This window comes from Pipistrellus kuhlii, unplaced genomic scaffold (assembly GCF_014108245.1).
Source record: "Pipistrellus kuhlii isolate mPipKuh1 unplaced genomic scaffold, mPipKuh1.p scaffold_m20_p_89, whole genome shotgun sequence".
NCBI classification, from domain to species: domain Eukaryota; kingdom Metazoa; phylum Chordata; class Mammalia; order Chiroptera; family Vespertilionidae; genus Pipistrellus; species Pipistrellus kuhlii.
In genome coordinates this window covers 175,215-195,849 of record NW_023425594.1, presented here as the reverse complement: position 1 = coordinate 195,849, position 20,635 = coordinate 175,215, and the positions used below count along the sequence as shown (strand labels likewise).

The 20,635-nt window shown below is 50.1% G+C and overlaps 2 protein-coding genes across 5 annotated transcripts in view; both read right to left on the bottom strand.

Moving 5' to 3' along the window:
• Positions 1-20,635, bottom strand: part of LOC118712403 (zinc finger protein 551) — a 45,801-nt gene that overhangs the window by 2,358 nt on the left and 22,808 nt on the right. The window contains exons 5-7 of one of the 4 annotated variants that reach the window (XM_045577340.1): positions 16,810-16,819; positions 10,233-10,237; positions 6,144-6,517 (exon numbers count right to left, since the gene is read on the bottom strand). The exons of 1 other annotated variant lie outside the window; for it this stretch is intronic. In XM_045577340.1, the coding sequence (XP_045433296.1) occupies positions 6,502-6,517; positions 10,233-10,237; positions 16,810-16,819 (31 nt within the window). In that variant the 3' untranslated portion in view covers positions 6,144-6,501. Of the gene's footprint in view, positions 1-6,141; positions 6,518-10,232; positions 10,238-16,809; positions 16,820-17,686; positions 18,169-20,635 lie in introns of those variants that run through there. 2 more of the 4 variants (XM_045577342.1, XM_045577344.1) reach the window with 2 other exon arrangements.
• Positions 1-20,635, bottom strand: part of LOC123651826 (zinc finger protein 551-like) — a 70,443-nt gene that overhangs the window by 41,921 nt on the left and 7,887 nt on the right. Inside the window, exons 2-5 of the mRNA XM_045577345.1 lie at positions 14,818-14,825; positions 2,990-3,253; positions 2,497-2,743; positions 495-618 (exon numbers count right to left, since the gene is read on the bottom strand). The gene's annotated coding sequence lies outside the window, so the exon portion shown is untranslated. The remainder of the gene's footprint in view (positions 1-494; positions 619-2,496; positions 2,744-2,989; positions 3,254-14,817; positions 14,826-20,635) is intronic.

Genomic DNA, 20,635 nt, shown 5'->3' with positions numbered 1-20,635 from the left:
GTAAAAAAAAAAAAAAAAAATCAATAAAATATATATTTTAAAAAAATAGTATTTAGGAAGGACATATTATAAACAACAACTGAAGTAGGGTCTTACAAGAGCAGTCCATGGATCGTGCTATGATCATAACCTGGCACAAGCTGTCCTAAAGAACCTCCAGCTACAGAAGGGAGCAGAAGCAGAAGCCATGGATGTGGACAGTCACCCTCCCACAGAGTTGAACAGCAACGTGGGACCCAGTAAGCTGTCTGCAGGTTTCCTGATTCTCAGACATTAACTGCACTTTTTGAGGCAACGGGTCTTGGGGATGTTGGGTGAGTCCATTGCTCAGGGCTCTCCATACAGGTCACAACTGAAGCCACAGCACAATGGACGAGAATGTGGGGCATGAGCAGAGCCCACGGTCAGGCTCTGAGAGAGAGAAAGCTACATTGGGAGAATAAAGGAAGAGCAGACATCATGTCAGGACACTAGAACATATGAGAAGGTCTTACCTACAGATGACACAAGTGCAAACACTTCCAGCATCACATCGCAAAACAGAAGTCTCTGAGCCTCATCAAGGAGCCCCCACTCCTCCTGAGAGAAGACAATGGCCACGTCCTCAAAGTTCATATCCTGTCACAATGGAGACAGTTCAGTCCATGGTCAGCTTCTCTGCTATGATTTTATGTTCATCATATACCCCACCATCTACATCCATCCACTTCCTCTACTCCCCACATCAGAGTAGGTACCAGGCCTTGGTCCCACCAAGGAAACCCTCTCCTTATGGTTCCTACTGATACTGTGTCTTCCCCCGACAATAAAGACCAATGACCAGGAGATCATACATGAAACTGGGCCTCATATTAGGCATAGGCCACAATGTCTCTTGTCAATAACAGTGGGTGTCACCAACAAGGGTAGGGAGAAATGTTGGCCAAAAGAGAGTGTGAGTGATTTGACACTGGTATTGTTAGGCAATATTTTTGCAGTCCCCAGACTGTCCCTGCAAGACACCTAAATCCATGGATTCACACTTCATTCAGCATTTCAACCCCAAAACCAAGGTTCTGGGGCCATCACTGTGCATGACCTGCTGCACATAATTCTTCTGATTTATTTATTTTTTTTTGTCGGAATGGGCAGCCTGTTTACTGAGTACAGAGGGTGCATTTACCAATTGAGTACACAAATTAAATAACTGCACGTTCTCCGCCCACCGTCCATGGCATCACGGCCCCAATGGGCCTGTCAAAGGCCCGTCTCCAAAGTCCTTCTGTCCTACCTTCAGGACCAGGCCTATCAGGGGCAAAAGAGGAAGTAATTTCCCAGGACTTCAGCCCCCAGAGGCCCTTGGGAAAGTCAGGGCAATTCTGAGGCCATGGGGCTTGGGCTCTCCACTGCCTTGAGCCAGGAGCACTGGGGGAAGAAGGAGGTGGTGTATAAGGCACAGTCGACTTGGCCCAGAGTGACCTCTTTGGCTTGGGATTCCACTGGAGGTGGCGCATGCAGGAGGAGGGCCTGGCCCATGGCTGCCGCTGGGAGGAACTGAGTGAGGGCCAAACCCTCCCTGTTGGCAGGGGCCCTGCAGTCTAGCTAAGGCTAAAGCTGGGCCCTACCCACTGAAAGCAGCTGTGCGTGGACGGGGCTTGGTCCCAGCCCAGATGGTGGTGGGAGAAGGCACAATGACTGACGCGGGATGGTCTGGCTCAGGTGTCTAGGAAAGCAACCACCTAATTCCACTCACCTCCTACAGGGGCTCCCTCCAGCCTGAGAGTCAGTGGGGCTCAGACTGGAAAGGTAATGCTGGAAAGGAAGCGGGGACGGGAGGCCAGTGCCCCGGGCGCTCAGGGCTCAGAGGCAGATCACACAGTTTGGCTAAGTTCCAGGGGAAGCTACGCAGAAGCTCAGCAAAGGGGGAGTGCAGAGCAGCCCAGAAGACCCCCCCTCAATTCAACAGCTCCTCCCTCTGGAATGCTGAAGGGTGAGCATGGTGGTCATTCCTCGGCTTGCCTATACTCCTGCCAGACACTAGATGGCGCCTTCATGCAGCCGCAGAGGAAGGAATAGCAGAGCCTAAAGGGAAAGGACCATGGGAAGTACCAAGGGTAGAACCAGGGTGGCACTGGAGCCCTGATGGGACTCTCCCTGGGAAGCCACTGACCTGTGCCTTGGCCCAGATGCCTTCATCCCCCAGACAGCAGCAGGGGGGCTCCCTCAGCGCCCCACAGTAGGGAAGAAGGCACCTGGAGAAAAGACAAGGCATCCAAGGGGGAGAGGGAAATGAAAAGCTCTGCAAAGGAGGCATCAAGATGATTGACACCAGTCCTAGCCGGTTTGGCTCAGAGGCTAGAGCGTCTGCCTGCAGACTCAAGGGTTCCAGATTCGATTCCAGTCAAGGGCACGTACCTTGGTTGCAGGCACATCCCCAGTGGGGGGTGTGCAGGAGGCAGCTGATCAATGTTTTCCTCGGATGTTTCCAACTCTCCCTCTGAACTACAATACTAAGACCATGATTCCCGGTATTAAGGTGATCCACAGCCCTGGCTGATGGGTCTCAGTAGTTGAGCATGGACCCATACGCACAGAGGTGGCAGGTTCCAGGCCTGGTCAGGTCACCTGCCTGGGTGATGGGCTGGATCCCCAGCAGGGCTTGAGCAGGGAGGAACTGATCCTTGTTTCTTGGCTCATAGAATTTTCTCTTTCTCTCTCAATTCCTTCCTAAGTCTAAAATCAATTCTATATATTAAAAGTATACCTTCTGCCAAGACCGGTTTGGCTCAATGGATAGAGCGTCGGCTTGGGGACTGAAGGGTCCCGGGTTCGATTCCGGTCAAGGGCATGTACCTTGGTTGCAGGCATATCCCCAGTAGGGGGTGTGCCAGAGGCAGCTGATCGATGACTCTCTCTTATCAATGTTTCTATCTCTCTCCCTCCCTCTCTGTACAGAATCAATAGAATGTATTTGAAAAAATAAAAATAAAAAATAAAAATAAAAGTATACCTTCTGATTCCTGAAACAGACCACTTCTCACTCCCAGCCTTTGCATATCCCGGTCCCTGTGCCTGGGAGAATCTCCCACATCTCACCCACCCGGTGCCCAAACCAGGGTCCACTCCCTCCAGCCCCAGCCGTGGCCTCAGGACCCTGGGCTGAGGGTCTGCAGGTCCCGGGGCAGGAGGAGCGGCTGGACAGCCCAGGCCCCACAGCCTGAGGCCCCCGCAGTGGGAGGCCCTGACCTCAGCCCACAGCCCGGCCCCTGAGCGGCTCTGATCGCAGGGCCTGTGGGAGCTGAAGGCGCTGAGGGCCCGGCTCCGCCGCCAGGACCCGGGGCCCAGGCTGCTCGGGGCCTGGCCCAGCCCCGGGGCCGGGGCCGCCGCCGCCTCGGGCTCCGTCCCTCTGTGCGCACAGCCAGCCCGGCCCTGAGGAGGACAGGCTCCTCCCGGAAGCCCCGGTCCCTTTAGACACACAGGCCGGCCGCCCCCCTCCGCCCGGCCTCCCGGGCCCCGCCCGCCCCTGCGGCCCCCACGGGCACTCACTGCTCCGGGCGGCGGCCTGGGCTGCGGCCTGAGCGGCGCCGCCCCGAGGCGGGAGGGCCGCCGGGGCCGCTGAGGGCGCTGTGTCCGCGGGAGGAGGCGGGGGCCCGGGGACCCAGTCCCGCCGGGTGGGGGCCCCCCGCCTCAGACACCCTGCCCGGCGGGACGCCGCCCCCTGCTGCTGGCCACCAGGTGGCCGAATCCGGACACTCACTGACCACACCTCAGGTCTAAAGGACCGCCACGAGGAGGAAGCAGGAAGTCCCGCCCTAACAGGATGAACAGCACCTGTAGGCTTGGTCTGTTGTCGGCGCAGTGCTTTCTGGGTAATGTAGTTTACTAAACCGCCCAGGCCCAGGGCTGGAGGCCAGCCAATGACGTTGGTGAATAAAGGTGTTGTGGTACCACGTGTGTCCCTGGGGAAGGACAATTTGGGCCCAGAGGCCTGCTGACCTGGGGCAGACTGACAGACCTCCCAGGGGAGCGTGGGGAGACTGGAAGAGATTCCCCCCCCCCCCAAAAGAACATATACTCGAGGGAAATGGGAGACATCTGCAATACCATCAACAATTAAAAATACATTTTAAAATACTGTAGAAAGAATATAGCCCAGGTGTGGGTGAGGGTTAAGCATCAACCTATAAACCGGGAGGTCACCGTTCTATTCCTGGTCATGGCACACAGGAATGGGAGCGTTCCTTCGGCTGCTAAATCCAAACCTTCACTTCCTGACTCCTCTCTCTCTCTCTTCTCCAAAAATATTAGAAAACCCAGGTGGCCACACCTAAAGCACTGATCCCAAATCCAACTGCTTACTCCATATGCACGGCCACCATCATGGGGCAGATACCATCACACTCACCAAGACCATCAGGACAGCGTCTGTCCTAGTCTTTCCTCCACGGTCCTCACACCCATACTGTGCCTCATGCTGCGGCCAGAGGGCGTCTGAGACCTGGGACACCTCACCTGCTCTACTGCTCCAATGACCCCAATGACCCCACCACCAGCAGAACAGAAACCCCAGCTGCCATCATGCTCTTCTAGCCCCGACTCCTGTCCCACTGTTACCAGTTCCTATTTTAAAAAATATATACATCTGCTGGCTCCTGAAAGCTGTCTTCACTCCAAGCTTTTGCACATTCTGGAACCTATTCATGGAAGGACCTATCACATCCATTTCCAAAATCAAGGACCACTCATATGACCCAAGACCTGGACTACAGATTCTGGGCTTGGTATCCCTTTAAGGTGCCCAAGTCCAGGGCTAGCAGAGTGGCTGAGCAGTCACGGACACCACTACCTCGGAGGCCACAAGAATGTGAGGTCCTGAAATATATTTTATTGAGTTTTTACAGAGGAAGAGAGGGACAGAAAGCTAGAAACATCCATCAGCTGCCTCTTGCACACTCCCCACTGGGGATGTGCCCACAACCAAGATACATGCCCTTGACCGGAATCGAACCTGGGACCTTTTACGCCGCAGGCCGACGCTTTATCCACTGAGCCAAACCGGTTTCGGCATATCTTCTCCCTTCTAATGTGTTCTTCCTGAGTATCTTTGGGAAGTTTAGAACCCTACCTCAGATGACTTAGGGTGTGAGTTTTTTTCACAGCCATCAATGGCCCCAGAGACCTGAGAATGATAGTAAAAAAATATACAAATCTCTGCCTCATCTTTTTGTTGCCTTCTGACAGAAAGGTGGCTTGGGTTTCTCCAATGCTCCCAGCTCAGTCACCCCATCACGTTCTCAAAGGGTGGAATTGCACCGTCACCCATGAGACTCACTGTTCTGATGCTGGCACCTGGGCTGCAGAACCTGACAGGTGCCCGCACCTGAGGCTGGAGGGTTAAATGGGGGTACCGCTGAGTTGAACTCTGTAAGCAGAGAGGAGTCTGGGAGGTAGGGAGGCCTCAATCCCGTCTATTGTGACTCAACAAGCCCCAGAAAGACCACTTCACAGTGGGCTGCTGCCTCTGACGCCTGGTCCCACTGGAGACCTGGCTCCCGGAAGCCAGTTTCTGTGACCACCACCACAGAAGTTAAATGACCACCAGGTTCAGACCGTGCGAATCCCACCCTAAACAATGTGCACCTGGATTATGCGCCTGTTCTGGGCTTTCACTGGCTAAACCCAGCCATGGTTAGGCCCATGGACCTTGGGTAACAGTGTATACTTTTTGAGGCCTTGTAGGTGGAATTAGGATCCTTGATCGTTGCAAATATTGGTGGTTGCGAAGGCAGCTGTCACAGGGAAATGACTACTTTTATTAGTATAGATTAACTTTTATTGGTTTTATTTTTAAAAATATATTCTTATTGATTTTTTTACAGAGAGGAAGGGAGAGGGATAGAGAGCTAGAAACATCGATGAGAGAAATATCGACCAACTGCCTCCTGCACAACCCCTACCGGGGATGTGCCCGCAACCAATATAAATGCCCTTGACCGGAATTGAACCTTTCAGTCCGATGCTCTATCCACTGAGCCAAACCGGTTTTGGCAATTTTTATTGATTTTAGAGAGGAAGGGAGAATTATTGATCAGCTGCCTTCTGCACGCCCCCTACTGGGGATCAAGAGCGGAACCCAGGCATGTGCCCTCGAATGGAATTGAACCTGGGACCTTTCAGCCCACAGGCCAACACTGAGCCAACACTTTATCCACTGAGCCAGACCAGCTAGGGCCCTACAGGCCTTAAAACAAAATTTGAAATAATACAAAGGACAAAATGTTAACAGTTCCTACATTGTATGTCTGTGGTCAGTACACACTGTGACATTAAGGAGCTAACAGTTACTGAATGTTTACTACAGGTGCCAGGCCCGGATTCAATGCTTTACCTGCATCATTATTTCATTTAATCCTCTCTGCAACCTGAGATGGTTTAACCATCCATTTTATGGAGAGAAAATTCAGGCTCAAAGATTCAACGTAAATTGCCTGTTTGTAGAGTTAATAAAGGCAGGGCTGGAAGTCAAACCCAGGTGTCTCTAACAGAACTCTGGCTCCTAATGTTAGGCTCTGCTGCCTCCTAGAGGGTGGAATCGGAGATGCATTTCCATTAGGACAGACTAGATGTTATTGTGGGTAATGAGCAACCCCAAAGCTTTAGTGGCTTAGAGTAAAGAAGGTATCTTTCTTGTTCATAGCACATGAACACCCTGGTTCTCCTGGGACCAGGATAAAAGAGAGCCCACCATATAGGTACCTCCTAGGTGTTATCAGAGAACAGAGGGCGGCCGGTCTCAGGGCTTCCAGACTCTTCTGTTAGAGGTGACGGGCTTCCCTCCCATCACATTTCATTGGTCAAATAACATCAAAGGACTGCAGCCAACTTCATGGGGTCAGCAGGAGAACCCCGTATATTTGATGGGCCTCTAGGAACCTAAGGCCACCACAAAGTGACAATATCTTCAGGGGCTGACCAGGGCAACGAGAGGAGTGGGGATTGGTAGGAAATGGCAGAGGAAGTCAGTCAGGATGGGTCCGTCTCCTCGTCCAGGTGGACTTTGTCCCCAGCTGCCCTAAATGGTAATGGCAAGATTCAAAGGGGTGAAATTCCGACAAAGGAATTTTGTCAGATGGCATTGGCAGCAAACTCCTGCTTGCCTGCCACACACCCACCAGGCTTGTGCCCTCACAATAATTGAACTGGCAACCTTTCTGTACACAGGATAATGTTCAGCCAGCTGAAGCTGAGGAGCTAGGAGTTACTGAATGCTGAGTGTGACCTGGGTAATCGCTGGCTGCCTGTTCCCCCCACTGTGGTGGAGGTGAAAACCTCCATGTTAACTGTGTTGCCGGGGAAGGTCCAGGACTACAAGCATCCAGCATCTAAGTAATTTTACATCAACATCAATCACTGCCTCCCAGTCTCTGTACCTTTTGCTTGGCTCAGGTAAGTGACCCAGCAGGTGGGGCTGATAAAAATTTTGCCATTAACATCGATGGCGACCCTGTGGTTTCCATTCATAGTGTGTATGAACCTGTGCTAAAGGCAGTCCCTCCATATATTCCATCATCACCGCGGGAGAGAACGGGGCATAATTCTGCTTCCTGGGCGAAGGCAAATATTTGCAATACTGATGGTTGCAAACCCAAGTGGCCCTGGGAAATGACCACTTTAGGTCTTGGAGGTTGGTTTCTGGGGAGTGTTGTCTGCAATGGATCTGTTATTTGAACACATTTCAGATTCCGTGAAGCTCAGAATGCTGCTTGAGGTGAAAAGTATTATTTAACTTACTAGAGGCTCAGTGCATGAAATTAATGCACGGGGGTAGGGGTGGGGTGTGTGTGTCCCCCTCAGCCCAACCTGCACCGTCTCCAATCTGGGACATCCCTCTCACAATCTGGGACCACTGGCTCCTAACTGCTTACCTGCCTGCCTGATTGCCCCTAACTGCCCCCACCCTGCTACCTGGTCACCCCCAATTGTACCCTCCTGCCAGCCTGGTTGCCCCCAACTGCCACCCCCACCAGCCTGGTTGCCCCTCACTGCTGACATAGACACCCCTCATTCCTCGCCCCTTCCCCCCCAAATCCGGCCTGGTAGCCTTCCACAGCCTGCTGCTCAGTCATTTGGTTGCCCCTAACAACCCTGCCGGCCTGGTCGCCCCATGCAGCCTCCTTGTGCAGTTGCTTGGTTGTCCCTCACTAACCCCCTGCTGGCTTGGTCGCCCCATGCAGTCTCCTTGTTCAGTTGCTTGGTTGTTCCTCACTAACCCCCTTCTGGCCTGGTCGACCCATGCAGACTGGTTGTCTGTTCGGTTGTTTTGGTTGCACCAGTCACTTAGGTTTTTATATATATAAATTCCTGCAGGCTACAATTCTAAAATTCTTTAATATGACTTAGAGAGAGAAAGGAAATGAGAGGGAGAGAGGGAAACACTGCTCAGCTGCCTCCTACTTGCCTCCCACGCAACCGCTGGGCACTCAGCCAGGAAACCAGGCTTGTGCCTTCACCAGTCATCAAGCTTACAGCCTTTCCGTGCCAGCCGAGTAGAGGACCAGAGCCCGGGGACCCTGGAGTGACGCTCTGAGCAGCCCAGGCATTTTCCTCCATTCAGTGTCAGCCTCGCTTTCCCACAGGCAGGGGTGACCCGCTCTCCAGACACCAGGGGTCCCACAGGACTGCCCAGCCCCCTCCAAGGGTATCCAGTACCTCATTCTTAAGGGAGACTTAGGGCCCGGGATTCTTCCCTCTCAGCTCTCCTCCATAAGGCACCCGTCCTCTCATCCCTTTCCGGAGATCCAGAGTCCTCCCCTGCTCCCACCTTCACTCAAACTGGGGATCTCGGAACCATTCCTTCACTTCGTGCCTGGGATGGTCCCCCATGGGGATAACCTAGGTTTGGAAGAGCAGGGACAGAAGGGGCTCAGCCTGGGGTTGGGGAAAAGCGGGCTGAAGAGACCCCTGGATGTGATGCTCTGAGCAGCCCAGGCACTTCCCTCCATTCAGTGTCAGCTGGCCAGCTCCCCTCAGGCAGACGCAGGGCCTTGCCCGTGGCTCCCATCTGTCAACTCCTGGGAAAGACAGTGTCCCCTGCTGCAACGGGAGCATCCAGGCAAAGGCAGGAAAGTGTTAGGAGGGTGGGCTGCATAGTGGAGGGTCCATCTCAGCACAGCAGGGGTGGATGGGTAGTGTGGCTGTTGTTCCTCACCCAAGGATATTTCCCCAGGATTTTGGGAGAGACTGTAATGGGGTGGGGGAATGAGAGAGAGGAGGGGCGAGAAACATGGATGAGAGAGAGAGAGACAGGTTGACTACTTGCCTCCCCCACATGAGCTGGTGGGTACCAAGTACTGAACTTGCAACCCAGGTACATGTCCTTGATCCGGAATGTAATTCACCACCCTTGAGGTGAGTGGGTTGATGCTTACCACTGAGCAATTTTCCACTTCTTCGTGTTTTGAAGTGCTGCTCAGATTGGAACAAGTGGTCATCTGAAGGAGCAAGGTCTGGTGAATATAATGGGTGGATTAATACTTCCCAGGCAAGGTCTTTTAATGTGTCTTTAATTGGTTTTGAAGTGTGTAATGGTGCGTTATCATGAAGCAAAATTACCTGCTATGTCTTCTGGAACGTTCTGGTCGTTTCATGATCAAAGCATGGTTCAAATTGACTATTTGTTGTCGGTAGTAATCAGTATTAACAGTTTCAACTGGTTTTGGAAGCTCGTAATACACCACAACTTCCTGATCCCACCAAACGCAGAATATTGTCTTATTTCTTAAGCGATTTGGCCTTGCAGTAGATGTTGATGGTTGACCCGAGTTATTCCATGATTTTGTGCATTTGGGATTCTCAAAATAAATCCACTTTTCATCGCCATTCACAATTCGATGCAAAAAAGACTTTCTTTCGTGCCATTGAAGCAACATTTTACTGATCGACTTCTCGGTTTTCCATTTGTCCTTAGTTCAGTTCATGTGGCACTCATTTTCCTTCCTTTAAAATCTTTCTCATTGCATGTTAACAATTGGAAATTGTTTGCTGAGCAACGTTTAATCTTTCTGCAAGTTATTTTTGAATTTGACACGCATCTTCATCCAATAATGCTTGTAATTGTTGGTCAACCAAAAATTTTGGTTGACCTGGATGTTCTTTGTCTTTCACATCGAAATCATCACTTATAAAGTATTTAAATCAGCATTCACCAGTATCTTGGCACGGAACTTGTTGAACATAAGCTTCCCAAAGTATACAATAACTTTTTCTTTGAAATAAAGTAATGAATTAAAACTTCCCACAAATGCTCTTTCTTTTGCCATGAAATTCAACGTTTTTTAAGCATAAAAATATCTATGATGCTAACACCTTCAGAAAATTTGACATATGAAGTTTTGAAGCTTGTTGCCATACAACAAAATAATATACATATCAAATTGCATATATAGCAATCTATGTGTAACTCCATCTAGTGAAAAAAAATCCGTGTTATTAACTGGTACAATTGGTATATTGATTTCATGCAATGGCCTGAAAATAAAAGATCTGCAACAAGGATTAATAAGAGGCTGCTGAGAAGTTCTTGGCCACTGACGATCACAAAACAGGTAAGACCTGACCAGAAATATGACTCAAATATGACAGGTACCACATGGAAGAGAAGCAGGATCTCCAGCACAATCTTCTGCTAACAGCCTTCAGCAGGGCTCATTTGCTGGTGACACGGGCAAGCTGTGTAGTAGATTGGTTACATCTTTTCCAAGTAAAATTCAATAAATCAGTAGCTGCTGTTGGACAATTACTTGAGCAAGTGTGTACACCTCATAACATATACGGAGGCACATGTTGGAGAATACTGCAGAGGGAGCAGCTCAGCGGAACAAGTGACATAAAATTGCCGCAACGGGGACAGAAGCCAGAGGCAGGAAGTCACAGATGAAATGACAAGTCAGCAAAGTGTCAATCAAATATGGGCAAGCAAAGGCAGAAATCTGGCGTGGCGTGTGGCACCTGCACCTACACACCTGGACAGGAGCAGGTTCCTGGTGTGACCTGGAAAAAGCCCTTATGTCACACCTAGCTCCTAGTTGTCACTCAGCAGGGCTAGGCTTCCTCCAAGACCATCCTGCATATTCACCCTGTGAACAAACCTGGGTTCTCCGTGCACCTTCTACTGTGAAGATACTTACAACCTAAATATCCGAGTACTGATGAAAGACAACGGAGGTGAGCAGCCAGCACGGGCCCGGAGCAATTCAGCGTGCAACAGTATTTAGGAAAGACTGCAAACAACTGAATTAGGGTCTTACAAGAGCAGTCCATGGATCGTGCTATGATCATAACCTGGCACAAGCTGTCCTAAAGAACCTCCAGCTACAGAAGGGAGCAGAAGCAGAAGCCATGGATGTGGACAGTCACCCTCCCACAGAGTTGAACAGCAACATGGGACCCAGTAAGCTGTCTGCAGGTTTCCTGATTCTCAGACATTAACTGCACTTTTTGAGGCAACGGGTCTTGGGGATGTTGGGTGAGTCCATTGCTCAGGGCTCTCCATACAGGTCACAACTGGCAGCCACAGCACAATGGACGAGAATGTGGGGCATGAGCAGAGCCCACGGTCAGGCTCTGAGAGAGAGAAAGCTACATTGGGAGAATAAAGGAAGAGCAGACATCACGTCAGGACACTAGAACATATGAGGTGGTCTTACCTACAGATGAGACCAGTGCAAAGATTTCCAGCATCACATCGCAAAACAGAAGTCTCTGAGCCTCATCAAGGAGCCCCCACTCCTCCTGAGAGATGACAATGGCCACGTCCTCAAAGTTCATCTCCTGTCACAATGGAGACAGTTCAGTCCATGGTCAGCTTCTCTCCTAGGATTTTATGTACATCATATACCCCACCATCCACATCCATCCACTTCCTCTACTCCCCACATCAGAGTAGGTACCAGGCCTTGGTCCCACCGAGAAAACCCTCTCCTTATGGTTCCTACTGATACTGTGTCTTCCCCCGACAATAAAGACCAATGACCAGGAGATCATACATGAAACTGGGCCTCACATTAGGCCATAGGCCAAAATGTCTCTTATACATTACTGTGGGTATGACCAACAAGAGTAGGAACAAATATTGGCCATAAAGAGAGTGTGAGTGATTAGCCAATATCCTTGTAGTCCCCAGATTATTACACCAAAAACCAGATTCACAATTCATTCACCCTTTCAACCCCAAAGTGCTGAGGCCATCACTATGCACTACCTGCTGCACATAATTCTTGAACCGCACTTCTCTCATACAGCTCCTTCCCAGAGGCACACCGTCACACATAACACAAATATGCCATCAACAGGATGGTGGTTTCCTAATTTTTTACAATTATAGTTCACCTCCTCTGTAACCTATTTCTCTTTTACCCTCTATCTTGTCCCTCTAGTGGAGATTTTCAACCAGAGTGACCCAATATATGCTACCTCATTGCTACTGATCAATGTAACAGCCCTCAACAACAGTAGGCAGGTGGGCACATATATGACACCGAAACTCTGGACCAGGAATGTAGCATCACAACACACCCTCTTTTCTGGAATTACCCTAAAATTCACCATATCACATTATCCAGACACCACCCGAAATGGACTCAACCTTCCTTCCCTCTTATGTCAGTGTCAGGGCCCTGAAGCCACGAATTCTCATGCCCTCTCCAAGGGCACATCACTCTTCCTCCCACACCCACAGCCCCCATAGCCGTCTCCCTGCCTTTTACTTACTCTCTGCATGTGTGGTCCACAGAATGTCTGGCCATTTCAAGATGGATGAAGTACCACCCCCACTCTTAGTCCACACTCAGAGGCAGCCTGGAATCCTGCCTGAAGGCCTCCCTCCCTGCAAGTTTTTCCTTCAACGTTCACCTGAGAACCACACCAGATCTCTCTACAGGAGCTGCATTCACCAGTCACAGCCTTCCTCACTCAAGTCCCATCGCCTACGGCCCTCTACCGCATGCTCAGTGAGTCTCTCCCATGACCATTCATGCACATAAGCAAGTCCACCAGGCTGACTACAACACCCCAGGCCACACCAAGGCTCACAACAAAATCCCGTTGAGTGTTTAAAAAACAAGTATCTATCAGTCCCAGTCTAAGCTTTACACTCCTCTAAATTAAAAAAAGGTTGAATTCCTCCCTGATCCATACAAGCTTCACATTTTTTTAAAGTATCGATAGTCTTCATCTTGAATTACTCCTCCGAATCCCAGATGCTCTGGAACCACTCTAAGAAATACATCATATCCTAAGAGGCCAAAAATAAAAGATCTTATATTCCTAATGAACATTAACTTTCCTAATATGGATTTGTCCATCTCAGTAGATGGTGCTTCCATTCCTTCAGCTGCTAAATCCAAACCTTCAGGTCATCTGACTGTTACCTCTCCTCCTCGCCAAATTAGAATGTCCAGGTGGCCACACCTAAAACACTGATCCCAAATCCAACTGCCTCTTCCACATCCACAACCTCCCTCATGGGCCAGGTACCATCACACTCACCAAGACCCATCACAACAGTTTCCGCCCTAGTCTTCCCACCACCGTCCTCTCACCCACAGTGTTCATCATGCTGCAGCCAGAGGGCGCCTGAGACCTGGGTTGGATCACCTGCCTCCACTGCTCGGATTACCCCAATGATTCCCTCACCTGCAGAACAAACACCCAGGTTGTCATAATGCTCTTCTAGCCCCGACTCCTGTCCCATTGTTACCAGTTCCTATTTTTTAAAAACGGACATCTGCTGCTCCCTGAATCAGCTGTCTTCACTCCAAACCTTTGCACTTTCTGGGACCTATGTTCCCATCTAATTCCACTGGATGCCAAAATCAGAGACCACTCACATGACCCTAGACCTGGACTCAGGATAGTGGGCTTGGTGTCTCTCAAGTTCCTCAGGTCCAAGGATGAGAAGCGCAGGTGGACAACCCCAGAACCCCACTATCTCATGGGCCACAACAGTATGATGCCTAGCTGAAACTGGTTTAGCTCAGTGGATAGAGCGTCAGTCTGCAGACTGAAAGGTCCTAGGTTCAATTCTGGTCAAGGGCATGTACCTTGGTTGCGGGCACATCCCCGTTAGAGGGTATGCTGGAGGCAGCTGGTCGATGTTTCTCTCTCATCGATGTTTCTAGCTCTCTCTCCTTCTACCTTTCTGTTAAAAAATCAATAAAATATATATTTTTTAAATAAATTAAAAATAATTAAAAAAAAAAAAAAAAAGTGTGTGAAGTCCTGAAATAAGCTCCACAAACCAATCCCCCTAAGTGGTTCTGCATCTTCAGGAATCTGCGGACAGAGAGAGGTCTGCTGAAAGCCTGGCATCCAATGCCAGGACCCATGGGCTCAGGCTGCTGAGTACTGTCGCCCAGCCTCCAGGCCAGGTAACCTGGAGTTAGCTGATTCCCCAACACCTCAGACCTCAGTGCAAATTCTTGCCAGGTTCATTACCTTTACAAGACTTCTCCTTCCTGTTCCTAACTGCTGCCCTCTCTCTCCTAGTCTGTTCTTCCTCCAAGCAGCTTTGGGAAATGTTTAGAACCCTACATCAATTAATTTTTTTTTTTTTTTTCACAGCCAGCGTCCTGAGAATGAGAGGGAAAAATCTCAGGCAAAACTTTCCCTCATCTTCTTCTTCTTTTTAAAAAAATATTTTTTATTGATTTTTTACAGAGAGGAAGTGAGAGAGAGAGCCAGAAACATCGATTAGAGTGAAAAATCAACCAGCCACCTCCCCCACACCCCCCACTTGGATGTGCCCCCAACCAAGGTACTTGCCCTTGACTGGAATCGAACCTGGGACCCTTCAGTCTGCAGGCCGACGCTCTATCCACTGAGCCAAACTGGTTTCGGCTCCCTTGTCTTCTTTGTTGCCTTTAGACACAAACACGACCAGGTTTCTCGAGTCTTCTCTGCTCAGTCCCACCACCAAGTCCTTACACAATGACACTGCAGCCTGTCACACTCTTTCCCCATCACAACTCTGTCACCAGCAGCGACTCACTGTTCCCAGACACAGAGACCTGTGCTGTTGGACCAGGGGCCCGCACCTGAGGCGGGAGGGTTAAATGGGGTACCGCCGAGTAGAACTCTAAACAGAGGAGTCTGGGAGGCAGGGAGGCCCCGCCTATTGTGACTCAACAAGCCCCAGACAGACCACTTCACAGCGGGATGCTGCCTCTGACGCCTGGTCCCACTGGAGACCTGCTCCCGGAAGCCCCTGTCTCTGTGAACAAAGCGGTTAGAATGACCACCAGGGAGACGCTGAAAGCCCCGCCCTAAGCCGTGTACCCGTAGATAATGCGCCTCCTGTTCTGGGCTGTCATTGGCTATCCTTAGGTGCATGGCCCTTTGGGTAATACACTGCAGGTGGAATAAGGATCCCAGTCCCTCCTGAATTTTGCAAATACTGGTGGTTATGAACCCAAATGGCCCTGGGAAATGACCAATTTAGGTTTGGGTGACTGGTTTCTGGGAAGTGTTGTCTGCAACGGATCTGTTATTTGCACACATTCCAGTTCAGATTCTGTGAAGCTCAGAATGCTCCTTAGGTGAAAAGCATTATTTAACTAATTCCTGATGACAATTTTAAACTTCTTTTAATGTGACTTTAGAGAGAGAGGAAAAGACAAGGAGAGAGACACACGGATTGGCTGCCTCCTACTTGCCTCCCATCCACCCCTGGACATTCAGCCAGGAAACCAGGCTTATGCAACCCCTGCGCATGGGGTGATACTCAACCAACTTTGTCACTCCAGCTGTCAGAGTTTTTATTTTTAACACACACATATCACGTTATTAAGAGAAAAAGCAGGCCATGACAGAATATACACAATCCTATCCCACTGGCTTTACTTATTTTTTTAAAAATTGCCAGAACCGGTTTGAATCAGTGGATAGAGCGTCAGCCTGCAGACTGAAAGATCCCAGGTTCAATTCCGGTAAAGGGTATGTATGTACCTTGTTTGGGGGCACATCCCCAGTAGGAGGTGTGCAGGAGGCAGCTCATTGATGTTCCTATCTCTCTCTCTCTCCTTTCCTCTCTGTGTAAACAAAAATCAATACAACATATTTTAAAAATAAAGACAGGGAGATACCAGCTAATTCCTGAATGAGCTCAGTCTTCACGCCTTTGCACATCCCGGTCCCTGTGCCTGGGAGGCCCTCCCACATCTCACCCACCCGGTGCCCAAACCAGGGTCCACTCCCTCCAGCCCCAGCCGTGGCCTCAGGACCCTGGGCTGAGGGTCTGCAGGTCCCGGGGCAGGAGGAGCGGCTGGACAGCCCCGCAGTGGGAGGCCCTGACCTCAGCCCACAGCCCGGCCCCTGAGCGGCTTTGACCGCAGGGCCTGTGGAGCTGAAGGCGCTGAGGGCCCGGCTCCGCCGCCAGGACCCGGGGCTCAGGCTGCTCGGGGCCTGGCCCAGCCCCGGGGCCGGGGCCGCCGCCCCCTCGGGCTCCGTCCCTCTGTGCGCACAGCCAGCCCGGCCCTGAGGAGGACAGGCTCCTCCCGGAAGCCCCGGTCCCTTTAGACACACAGGCCGGCCGCCCCCCTCCGCCCGGCCTCCCGGGCCCCGCCCGCCCCTGCGGCCCCCACGGGCACTCACTGCTCCGGGCGGCGGCCTGGGCTGCGGCCTGAGCGGCGCCGCCCCGAGGCGGGAGGGCCGCCGGGGCCGCTGAGGGCGCTGTGTCCGCGGGAGGAGGCGGGGGCCCGGGGACCCAGTCCCGCCGGGTGGGGGCCCCCCGCCTCAGACACCCTGCCCGGCGGAACGCCGCCTCCCACTCAACACCAGGGAGCTGAAGCCCACCAGCCGTGAAAGGAAAGCAAAATGTCCGCCAGCAGGAGGACGCAGGAAGTCCCGCCCTAACCGGATGCGCAGGAATCAAATTGTCCTTTACCGCAGCAGAAGCGGGCGCGTTGCCTTCTGGGTAATGTAGTTTTCTCAACTGTCCAGAGGAGGGCTAGCATTCCAGCCCCTAACCTTGGGGAAGGAAGATGTTGTGACACCACAAGTGGAGCTGGGGAAGGAGGAGATGGGAACAGATGATCCAGTTAAATAAGACAGACTGACAGATCCTCCAGGGAAGGCGGTGGGGAGGCTGGGAATAGATCCCCCCCAAAAAAGAATATCTATCTATGATATACAGGGGGAAACGGGAGACATCTATGATACCATCAATGAAAAATATATATTTTAAAAAATTGTTTTGCTGAAACCGATTTGGCTCAGAGGATAGAGCGTCGGTCTTCGGATTGAAGGGTCCCAGGTTCAATTTCATTCAAGGGCATGTACCTTGGTTGCAGGCACATCCCCAGTGGGGGGGGTGCAGAAGGCAGCTGATCTGTTTCTCATCGATGTTTCTCTCTCTCCCTCCCCTTTCCTCTCAGTAAAAAATCAATAAAATATAATTTTTAAAAAAGATTACAAACTGTCCATAACAATAATTCACACAAAGCTCTTTGTAAAATCTGCAAAGAGCCCGAAAGGTATATAAATACACAAATTCCTGTGTCTTCCCACCTAGCTGCATCTTTTCTATATCGCCATTTCTCATTGTTACCCTCCCTCTTTTTTAAAAAGTCAACATATTAAAGACACATAAAATACTGACTTAAAGAGAATAGACTCAGTTTTGCACACAGCTCTAAGCCTACTTTAGCCATAAACTGTATGTGGGTGAGAGACACGTTTATTTCACAAGTGATGGGTTTATAGCTTGATCCGTGTCCAAGCTCACCAATTAGTACACGAGTTAGTCCTCAGTGCAACCAACTCCCAACTGGCGAGCAGGACGACGCCAGAAGTCCCGCCCTGATGGAGGTGCAGGCAGCCGAATGCCCTTTACCTTTGCTGGCTTGAGCGCGATGCCTTCTGGGTAATGTAGTTTTTCCACCGCCCAGGGCCTTGTGTGCGCCCAGGGAATCTTCTGCTCATCCTGGGTTCCTTCCACCATTGGGTAGGTTGTGCAAGTCTTCCCAAGCATCTCAGAGCTTCTCTGGCACCAGGCCCCCCGCAGCACCGAGGAGCCACACAGGGGCAGGGAGATGTCTCAGGAAGTTCTCCGTAGAGAAAGTCACCACCTTTGGGGTGAATGTGAAAAAGCTGCCCATCAAGACCAAAAAGTTGTTCAACGTCAGGGTGGCTGTTCTGGAGAAGTGAAATATGAGTGTATCAAATGTGGGAAATTTTCATATACACATATATATTTTAAATACTTTTTAATATATATATTTCATTTATTTTTTTTACAGAGGGAGAGGGAGTTAGAAACATCTATGAGAGAGAATTGTTATCAGCTGCCTCCTGCACAACCCCTATTGGGGATGTGCCTGCAATCAAGGTACATGCTCTTGACTGGAATTGAACCTGGGATCCTTGAGTCCACAGTCCAACGCTCCATCCACTGAGCCAAACCAGTCAGGGCTATATATATATTTTTTTTGATTTTACAGAGGAAGGGAGGAGAGAAAGTAAGATCAATGACGAGAATCATTGATTGGTGGCCTCCATCCCCCCTACTGGGGATTGAGCCTGCAACCCAGGCATGAGCCCTTGATTAGAATCAAACCTGGGACTCTTCAGTCAGCAGGCACTCTATCCACTGAGCCAAACAGGCTAGGACTGTGGGAGTTTTTATTTTAAAATATATTTTATTGATGTTTTTACAAAGAAGAAGAGAGGGGGATAGAGAGTTAAAAAAATCGATGAGAGAGAAACATCAATCAGCCGCCTCCTACACACCTCCCACAGGGGATGTGCCCGCAACCAAGGCACATGCCCCTGACCAGAATCGGTGCTGGAAGTCAAGGGAAGGAAGGCCTATTGCACAAATCTCTTGGTGGAATGGGCCTCTAGTTTTTATATAGTATCAGTGGGTGGGAAGCAAAAGCAATGACCATTTTGGGTCGCATTTCCACATATCTTAAAATGTAACACATTCACCTACACAACATGTATCTATATATAGAACTGAACACAAATGTTCCCAGATTTATTGATAATGCCCCAAACCTGGAAGTAACAGAAATCATAGACAGATCAATAGATACAGTGGTTATCCATCGAACATACTACTATTCAGCAATAAAAAAATTAAAAACTATTCACATAAGCATTTGCATTGAATCTCAAAATAACTGTGTAGCAGGAAGGAAACCAATATTTGTTAAGAGTACACACCTAAGCACTGGCCAGTTTTGCTCAGTGGTTAGTGTTGGCCCATGGACAGACAGATCATGGGTTCAATTTCAGGTACGGGCATGTACCTCCATTGCAGATTCGATCCCTAGCCCTAGTTGAGGTGCATGCAGGAGGCAACCATTCGATGTGTTTCTCTCACACTGGTGTTTCTCTCCATCTCTCACTGTCCCTCGGACTATCTCTAAAAACCAATGGAGAAATATCTTCGGGTAAGGATTAAACAAAAATTGCACTTTGTTGCATGTCAGTTCTCATTTGCTGGGAGGACCAGCCTTGCCTCGGTGGCAGCAAATGTTGTCAAGTAGGGAAGACTATTGGCATTGAAATCAACAGGAATGCTGACTGGTTACAAAAGACACATCCAGGGAGTGACTGCAGGGTTATCCTTCCTCTAGCTCTGAGGTCCTGCCTGTTGAGCTACAACCTTGAGGTGAACACCCTGGTCAGGGGAATCCAAAAGGCCGTTAGATCCTTTCCTCTGCCAATTACCTCAGCCACAGGAAACAGAGATGGAGGACCTGAGAACGCCCGTACACGAAGATCGCACAGGACCTTTGATCGTTTGTGGGTAACATTCAGAGGAGGCACTTTCTTTTTCTTTTAAATATATTTTTATTGATTTCAGCGAGGAAAGGAGAGGGAGAGATTGAAACATCAATGAAGAGAGAGAATCGTTGATTGGCTGCCTCCTACATGCCTCATCACTGATGTTGTTTCTATCTCACCCTCTCCCTTCCTCTTTGAAATTAATCCTATACAATAAAAGGGTAATATGCAAATCGATCGAAAGGCGGAAATGACAGGTCACTATGACATGCACTAACCACCAGGGGGCAGATGTTCAATGCAGGAGCTGCCCCCTAGTGGTCAGTGTGCTCCCACAGGGGGAGTCCAGTTCAGGCACAAGCCAGGCTGATGACTTTCGAGCCAGGGGCCTGCCTCCGGGCAGTGCTAAGGATGTCCGACTGCAGCTTAGGCCAGCTCCCTGCAGCTGGCAGTGGGATATCCCTTAAAGGTTCCAGGAAAAGGGTGCAGGCCAGGCTGAGGGACACCCCCTCCTACCTCTCTCCAGCAGTGCACGAATGTTGTGCACCAGGTCTCTAGTAAAAATATATTTTAGAAAATAAAAAGTGATTCCCACTAAAAACCTAGATATTCTTCTTTTCTTAGAAAATGAGGTTGGGAAGCCTATTTGGACTCTGCCCATCTCTCTCCTCAAGACCTGGAAGGGGCAACCCTGCCTCAGGGGCAGCAAATACTGGCACGCAGTGAAGACGACTGCCATCAAAATCAAAAGGAATGGTGACTGTCTACAGCAGTGGTTCTCAACCATCCTAACACCATGACCCTTTAATACAGGTGGTGACCCCCAACCATAAAACTATTTTCGTTGCTACTTCATAACTGAAATCTT